General features: G+C 52.1%; 1 protein-coding gene across 11 annotated transcripts in view; it reads left to right on the top strand.

Annotated features, from left to right (window-relative positions):
- The window catches only part of Ndrg2 (NDRG family member 2), a 12,142-nt gene extending 4,308 nt beyond the window's left edge, over positions 1-7,834 (top strand). For 2 of the 11 annotated variants that reach the window (XM_010637854.2, XM_010637844.2), the window contains exons 2-16: positions 1,404-1,484; positions 1,778-1,819; positions 2,079-2,184; positions 2,424-2,544; positions 2,763-2,825; positions 3,903-3,963; positions 4,175-4,261; positions 4,456-4,512; positions 4,686-4,789; positions 5,363-5,407; positions 5,778-5,829; positions 6,151-6,198; positions 6,434-6,469; positions 6,576-6,627; positions 6,852-7,834. In XM_010637854.2, the coding sequence (XP_010636156.1) occupies positions 1,410-1,484; positions 1,778-1,819; positions 2,079-2,184; positions 2,424-2,544; positions 2,763-2,825; positions 3,903-3,963; positions 4,175-4,261; positions 4,456-4,512; positions 4,686-4,789; positions 5,363-5,407; positions 5,778-5,829; positions 6,151-6,198; positions 6,434-6,469; positions 6,576-6,627; positions 6,852-7,018 (1,116 nt within the window). In that variant the 5' untranslated portion in view covers positions 1,404-1,409 and the 3' untranslated portion in view covers positions 7,019-7,834. Of the gene's footprint in view, positions 1-312; positions 477-670; positions 729-1,403; positions 1,485-1,777; positions 1,820-2,078; positions 2,185-2,423; positions 2,545-2,762; positions 2,826-3,902; positions 3,964-4,174; positions 4,262-4,455; positions 4,513-4,685; positions 4,790-5,362; positions 5,408-5,777; positions 5,830-6,150; positions 6,199-6,433; positions 6,470-6,575; positions 6,628-6,851 lie in introns of those variants that run through there. The other 9 variants (XM_010637851.3, XM_033765055.1, XM_010637850.2 and 6 more) reach the window with 9 other exon arrangements.
- Positions 7,835-8,249: the final 415 nt, after the last annotated feature.

The following is an 8,249-nucleotide window of genomic DNA, read 5'->3' as shown; positions in this document are numbered from 1 at the left end:
GGACTCTTGGGGACGGGTTCCGGGTGCGGGGCTCGGCCCACCCCACAGCCCTGCCATCCCCTCCCAGCTGGCGCGCGCTTTCGCGGGCCGTCGGGGAGGCTGGGAGATTATGGGACCGCCTCCCCCTCCCCTCTCTCTCTGGAGGACCTACGCGGAGGAGGGAAGCCAACGCGTGCGGCTTCTTCAGTTTGTTTTGAAATGGTGGAGAAAAGCGGTCACGCTTTCTACCCCGTCTCAGTGGAGAGCTGTCAAAAATCTTGGGTTCCCCTGGCCACCCCCATTTTACTTTGCAGAAAGGAGATTAAATAGTAACTGACAGGGCCAACCAAGGTCACGCCGTTAGGGCCAGAACCGGGGTTAGAATCCAGAGCTTCAGACACCCTCTCGGCTTCCTCCACATCAGCACTTCCTTCTTGCCACCCGGCCCCCTCTCCAGCCTGCGCTGCGTGGCCCCACAGGCTGTCCAGGTCCTGCCGGTATTGATTGAACCCTGGAGAGGACATGTTCTGTGGACCTAGGGGTAGAGATTGGGGAGGGTTAATGACCTGGGGAGGGTTGGTGACACTGCGAGTCTGGGTCTTGGCTTAGGCTTTCTGTCCCTAAAGACCCACGATCTGTCGCCTGTGTCGCTATTTCCTATGCCACTCACCTCATTACTGTGTTTCTCCAGAGTCTCAGGAGTGGGAACCCTGAACCCAACCCCTCTGCATCCAGCCCGTAGGAGCCCAGTAAGTGGCCCCACCCCCAGGCTGCAGCCTTTCTTCTGTACAGGTCTCCTCAGGGGCTCCCCCGTTCCCCTCAGCACCTTGAGCGTGTGCTAACTTATTTGCAGTTGGCAGGGAGAGTCTGGAGTCTTAGGAGAAGAGAGGCCTTGGTTGTGTTGGATACCCATGTCCCTTTGTTGTTGTGTCCCTACCACATTGGTCACTGCTTTGGGCATTGTAGCCCTCTTCCCTTTGAGCTACTGACCTTGAGCTTAGTGGAAGGTCACCGTCAATTGTGAACTCTCACTACTCTATGCCTTGGTTCCTTTGAGTACCCAGTCACTGAGCCACGAATTTCACCTTCTACCTAACTGGGAGTGTGGGGTATCCCCTAAATGGAAAAGAGCCACACTGCCCTCCACTCTGGTACTTTATTTCTGTTCAGGATGGGGAAGTGGGGAGTGTCTAAGAGATGTGGGTGTTAAGGAGTGACTTGGGGAAGAACTGGTGTCCTGATTCCTCTTCCCAGACTCCTCCTGCTGCTCCTCCTAGCCCCAAAAATGAGCTGGGGGCAGGAAAAGCTCTCTGTGTGGTCAACTCCTAGACCCTCTGTACCTGCATGGAAGGGTGCTGAGAGGGGAAACCAGGTGTTCGAGGTGGTGTGAGGCAAGCATGAGTCTCATTTCCTTACCCTGCCAGGCCACCATGGCGGAATTACAGGAGGTGCAGATCACGGAGGAGAAGCCACTGTTGCCAGGACAGATACCAGAGGTTGCCAAGGTTATTGGAGACCCTGTGGCTTCCCTGCCCCAATCCCCCACCTTCAAGTGTCCCCCTTGCCACCTGGCTTCCCAAATCCACAGCTCATTCTAATGCACACCCTTGCTTTCTCCAACTCTGCCATCTCTTGTCCCATACAAGACCCTTGTCTTGTCACTACACTAACTTTCGTCCTCTCCTTTCTCTTTTTGTCAATCTGCTTCTGTCTGTGGTCTCTCTCTACCTTCCTTTCTTTGTCTGTATCCATATGTGACTCGTTGTGGTTGTGTGTGTCTGTGTGTGTGTCTCTCTAGGAGGCTGAGTTAGCTGCCCGAATCCTCTTGGACCCCGGACAGGTAATGGGGGGGTGCCCCAGTGTGGGAGCAGGGGCCCTACTTGGCTCTTTCTCTTCTGTCCTTTCCCCAACCCTCCACTCTCCCCTTCCCAGAGTGCTGTGATATTTTCCAGTCTTTCTGCCTGTCTTCCACTGTCATGTTTTTAAATTCTTGCTGTGATACTATTTTGAATTCTTCTCTTTGCCCCACTGTCATCTGCCTGACTCGTGTAGCTCTTCCTTGGTGTAACTTTTCCCCAATGGTGACTGTTTTCCTACAGACTCACTCTGTGGAGACACCTTATGGTTCCATCACCTTTACTGTCTATGGCACCCCCAAACCCAAACGCCCAGCGATCCTCACCTACCACGATGTGGGACTCAACTGTAAGGACCTTCATTTTCCCTCCCCCACCTCCTTTCTGGGAAGAGGCTGGGAGGGGAAGGATGAAGCCCAGAGACGGGATGGTCAGATGGGCAGGCGGGGTCTGGTTAGATGCCCAGTGGCATGCCAAGGAGAAGTTCTTCCCTGAACTGACCGGCATCAAAGCAGGAGGGTGGGTTTTGACGTGGGGATACTTTGTCCCCTCTGATCCTATTGTTAGGGTGATGTCGGTTCTCTTTAGATAAATCCTGCTTCCAGTCACTGTTTCAGTTCGGGGACATGCAGGAAATCATTCAAAACTTCGTGCGGGTTCATGTGGATGCGCCTGGAATGGAAGAAGGAGCCCCTGTGTTCCCCGTGGGGTGAGAATTAGCTCCTTACCCTTCAGCAGACTTTAAGGCAAGGGGCAGGTGTTGGGAAGAGGGAACCAGGGAGGAGGAAAGGGAAGGCAGTGAGTGGTGGCAGTGGTGATTCTGGCAGAGGATAGAGAGAGAGAGAGAGAGAGCATCTGGAGGTACGGGTGGGTGTGTGGGGGGTATGGGCACAGCTTGATATCTTCTTAACATGCTCTCTTCCCTAGATACCAGTACCCGTCTCTGGACCAGCTTGCAGACATGATCCCTTGCATCCTGCAGTACTTAAAGTGAGAGGCCTGGAGACTCTTCTAACCTAGAGTTTTCTTTTCGGGACAGAACCCCCTTAGAACTCCTATATCCACTATCATTCTTGGGCTAGTTTTGGTCTCTGTCCTTGATGGTTTCATTTTTCTTTATTTTTTTGAGACAAGGTCTTGCTATACAGCCTGGCCTTGAACTCACTGCGTAGCCCAGCTTGGCCTTGAACTCGCAGTGATCCTGCAGCCTCAGCCTCCCAAGAGCTAGGATTGCAGGCACAGATGGGTGCTACCACACCCAGCTTGTCCTTGATATTTTCTTCCTCCGTGGTTCCACCTTGTGTGTTGAAAGGAAGGGTGGTGGAGTTTGGGAAACTGACTAGAGTCGGTAAAGCAGCTGTATAGATGGAGGGAAGGAAAAGGAAAGGTCTATGCTAGGCCCCGCTGCAGGCTGAGGACCAGTTTCTCAGATCGAGAAGTTAGACAGGAAGAGGTGGTGGTGAGCTAATCCTTGGGAACCAGCTGGACTTGTCTCTTTCCTGCCTACTCCCCCTCCTCCAGACACACACCTGGTGAACTGGAGCTCTGTGTGTTGGGGAGAGTGGGAGAAGGAAGAGAAAGCCTTGGAGGCTTCTTTGCTGTGTAAAGGGTGGTACTTACTGCCGACTTCTGGGCTTGTTTGGCTGTTCTTGGCTCTCTGCAGCTCTGAGGTTCACTTCCTTGCCTCTGTTTCCCCATTCTCCCTGTTCACTAAAGTTGTGTCTGTTTTTACGTCTTGCATTGAGTTCTATTCTTCCTGTTCCTCTAGAGGAACTGGGAAGCGGAACAAGTTAAACTAGCACCTGAAAGGTGAACGTGGACAAAGAGCTGTGTGTATAGGAGAGTGTCTGTCGGGGTGATAGGTTGAGTCACTCACCCTCCCAGAGGAAGCTGGGGCTGGACTTCAGGGATTTACACTGACTACCAGTGCCAACCTTTAGCACGTTGGTACCCTCCTGTTCACATAAGGAAGGTCCGTTTGCTGTCCTTTGTGCCTATGGCCTGGGGGAGGAGGGTGAGAAGTTTGAAGAGATTGGGCTGTGATAGCTTTGCATTTCCATTTTACAGTTTTTCATCAATAATTGGAGTTGGAGTTGGAGCTGGAGCTTACATCCTGTCGCGCTATGCTGTAAGAAATAAAAACTTCCAGAAGGGGTAAAGGAGGGTCCAGGCTGATGAGAATATTGCTTATTAGTGTGTGTTCAGTGGGGTGGGGGGATTGAAGAGGAGACGAGAGTGGGGAGTCAGACCCCGTGGAAGCCCCGAGGTGGGTGGAGTGCAGAGGGGAGAGGGGAAGGCCATGCTGTTTTTCTTATCTCCTTTCTTCTGCTGCCCCTCAGCTTACCCACCCAGACACAGTCGAAGGTCTTGTTCTCATCAACATTGACCCCAATGCCAAGGGCTGGATGGATTGGGCAGCCCACAAGGTTTGGAAAACCTGTGCTTGAGAACGAGGGTGGGGCTTCCCTTGGCTGCTCCAGTTAGGCTCTACTAGTGTAACCGAATGGACGCTGAGCTTCAAGAAGGAGATGATGGGGCAGGAAAGAGAAGCTGTGTCACTTTGCCTGGGTCTCTGCTCCCCATAACGTCCTCAGCTTGCTAACTTGTCCTTGCGCTGTAGTTAACAGGCCTTACCTCTTCCATTCCGGAGATGATCCTTGGACATCTTTTCAGCCAGGTAAGTGGTTGTGGATGATGAAAGGAGTAGAGGGACCGGCAGGGATTTTTGAATGCTTGGGGTGACCTCCTTAGCTGGGACAGCATCTGGGGAAAGAAAAAAATTTGCTTCTTTTTATCCAGTAATTGTTGGCTTGTCTTACCAACCCTGATTTATCTCCTCTTCTCCTTTAGGAAGAGCTGTCTGGAAATTCTGAATTGATTCAGAAGTATAGAAATATCGTCATGCGTGCTCCCAACCTGGACAACATTGAACTGTACTGGAGCAGCTACAACAAGTGGGTGGGCTGTGTGCGAGCATGTGCGAGAGATGTCAAAGGCAGAAATGGTAACTGGGAGAGGTGGGAGGCATAGAAGAGGGGGCGGCCTCTGGAGTACATAGTGCACATCAAGGCCGGGATTTGCTGTGCAGCTGTGGCAGCTTCGGGACAGACCCAGCGGGGAGGACTGTAAGGCACTACACCTTTTCTGTTTATCTCCAGTGGAGCTTCAGGATCCCAGAAGTAGGATGATCTCTCTGTTTTTGGTACCAGGGATCGAACTTGGGTCCCTGCGCTTGCAAAGAAGGTGCCGGAACCACTGAGCTAAATCCCCGGCCCTGATCTCTTGTTTTTGTGCCTTTCTTTCCCTTCACTACCCTCGGACCAGGGGTTTAGGGCATAGCGACTGTAGTGAATGTGCTCAGGATCTGCCTACTGCTTTCTCCTTCGGTTTCCACTTTTAATCACTAGTATTTGTCCATAGAGAAGGCAAATAGCTTCCTCACAGAGGGATGGGGTGGGAAGGAGATCTTACACCTGAATGGATAGCATCACCTGCCTAAAATTCCTCCTTTTTGAACCCCTCTCTAGCCGCCGAGACCTGAACTTAGAGCGAGGTGGTGACATCACCTTCAAGTAAGACTTTTAAGAGATTATGCTTTTCCCCCTCCCTGGTTCTGCCAGAGGTGCTTATATTCCTTAGGACAGTGCTGGTGAACCTTTTAGAGCTTTTAATGATAACAAAACAGCCAGCTGTGGCCCTCAGGCCATGGGTTCAGCACCACGGTGAAGGAGAGTCCGGCCAGGGAAATTCCTGGGCACCTCTCCAATTCCCAGACACCTCTCACTTCGTTCTTTTTAGCCAGTTGCCTCCCTTTAGGTCTCCTCCCTTGAATCCTTTTCGTGGAATCAGCATGGGAAAGGAAGTCTGGTTCCTGCTATTTTCCCAGAGGCTCTTCCCAGTGGACAGGGTCTCACTGCTTTCTCCCTGTCATTGTGCGTCTAGGTGCCCTGTGATGCTGGTGGTAGGAGACCAAGCACCCCATGAAGATGCAGTGGTCAGTAGGAGACTTTGGGGTGGTGAAGGATGGTTGGTGTCCAAGGGTGGTGATTAGAAGGGTATCTTGCCAAGAGGCAGGCTCTGGGAGAGAGAGATCATATCTGGTACGGGGATAGAACTCAGGTCCTCACACTTGCAAGGCAGACGCCGGAACCACTGAGCTAAATCCCCAGCCCCTCAACTTTGGAACATCAAGAATTTGGTTTCTGGTCAAGAAGACCTGGGTACGGGGCTAACAGGGAAAGAGACTTCATCAGGGTCCCTTGCTTGGGTGGGGGACAGATTGTAAACTCATTCATTCAACCTCTGTTTACTCTAGGTGGAATGTAACTCAAAACTGGACCCCACCCAGACCTCCTTCCTGAAGGTCAGTAATCCTACTCCCTGCTCAGCCTGACTCCTGGCCCCTGACCGGAGCCATATCTCTCTAAACTCAGCTCCAAAGCCTTCAGGTTCCGCATGAGCAAGAGGGCTGAATGAAGAAAGATGCAAAAAGGGGTGGATTGAGGAAGCTAGGAAAGATGACCTTTTTCTACCTTTTTGCATGGATCAGATGATTTATATGTGTGTCATTTTTTTCTGGGTGGCTTTCTCTGGAGCAGATGGCTGACTCTGGAGGTCAGCCCCAGCTAACTCAGGTGAGTACCCTGCCGGACACACATTCCCATACCGCCAAAACCACAGGCTCCAGCGTGGCCTCTAACCTCACCTCGCTGTCTCCCTCTCCTTGTTTTACTTCCACAGCCAGGCAAGCTGACGGAGGCCTTCAAGTACTTCCTACAGGGCATGGGCTACAGTGAGTATGGGGACTGTCCTGAGGCTATCCTGAGGACTGGTGAGGGATGTGTACTGGGGGTAGAATCATTATCCCTAGACTTGGACCACCTTAGCTAAATCAAGCTCATTGACTCCCAGACTCCACTGCAATTCGGGCTTCCACCCAAGCACCCTGGTCTGAGTTGCCAGCCTCCCTTCCCCACTACTCCTCTCTGACTGCTTGCTATCCTTCTGTCTCCACAGTGGCCTCATCCTGCATGACCCGCTTGTCAAGGTCACGCACAGCCTCTCTGACCAGTGCAGCCTCCATTGATGGCAACCGGTCGCGCTCCGGCACCCTGTCCCAGAGCAGCGAGTCTGGGACTCTCCCGTCAGGGCCCCCAGGGCACACCATGGAGGTCTCCTGTTAAGTGACCCTTGTTGCTCCGTGTGGGACCCAGCCCTCATCTCCCGCAGCACTAACCTCCGAGGTGCATAAGGGCTTTGGGTGAGAGTAAGAAAGGATAAAGGGCAGATCACTTGAGGAGATGACCTTGATCTTTGATTGCTACCCTAACCTTGACCTTTAACCTGTGATTTCCCCACTCCTGGGAGAGATGTCCTAATGTCTTTTAGGGACCCAGGCCCCTAAATTATCCCCTCCTCCATTTTGGCATTAAGGAGAAGGTGTACCCTCCCTCCCTGATCAGATTACGGTGGATGAGGGAATAGAGGCTGTTGTAGTTGTCATGGTACCTCCATCAGACTCCCTATTTGTCCCATATATGCAAGGGTGGGGGCTTGGGGCAGGGGCTCCATTCACCAAAGCTGATACGGCTTCTCACTGACCCTTTCAGGCCCCTGAGGGAATGGGCCTAAATGTGTGTTGGGGGGAGTCTTGGCAGTGGGTTTGTGGTTCTCAGGATATGATGGAAACATCCAGTGTGTAAAAAAGGAAGTTGGAATTTGGAATGGGAGCTGGTGGGCAGTGAATGGGTATGGTGGAAGGACTGGAGCAGGGGCAGTAGGAAGAGGCCTGGGGCCATTTGGCTGCACTAACTTTGGTAGCTGTCATTGTGCATCTAGAGTGGGAAGGGGGAGGGAGCCAAGCTTGGGCCAGGCTGCTTGGGGCTTGGCAGTAGGGTGGGAAGGACTATCCTGGGTCTCTGACTGCACGGTTACGTGTGGCAGGGGCTTCCTGTCTCCCACAACTTCTGCCGTGACAATAAACTGTAGAGGAATCTGAATACCATTGTTATTCTTGGTCTGAGTATATCTGCATCATGCCCTCTTCCTACCCTCTCCTTGCTTGATTCTCACAGTCTCTTCTCAGAGTGACGGAAACCATGGCAGAGGCTTATGTGGCATAAACACTTCGCAAAGTATGGCCACATTGAAGCTGGCCCCCGTTCGAATCTTGGTAGCACTTTTGAGCTTGGAGGAGAGGAGTTACTTAGTAGTAGACTTCCTTAGCAGTTTAGTTATTGAGAAGGGATACAGAATTTCACAGATACCACCAACATGATGATGATCTTTGACAAGTAAAGAGCTGACTGAAATCACCAAGGATGTTGGAACCTACCTTCTTGGAGGATGCCACTAGGCACTACCTGGATTCCTCTTTTCATGGTTCAATCCAGTCAGTAGACCAGGACTCACATT

This window comes from Fukomys damarensis, unplaced genomic scaffold (assembly GCF_012274545.1).
Source record: "Fukomys damarensis isolate Sample0158 unplaced genomic scaffold, DMR_v1.0_HiC HiC_scaffold_17, whole genome shotgun sequence".
Taxonomy (NCBI): Eukaryota; Metazoa; Chordata; class Mammalia; order Rodentia; family Bathyergidae; genus Fukomys; species Fukomys damarensis.
Note: the sequence above shows the minus strand (reverse complement) of the source record. Positions and strands in the feature narration are given on the sequence as shown.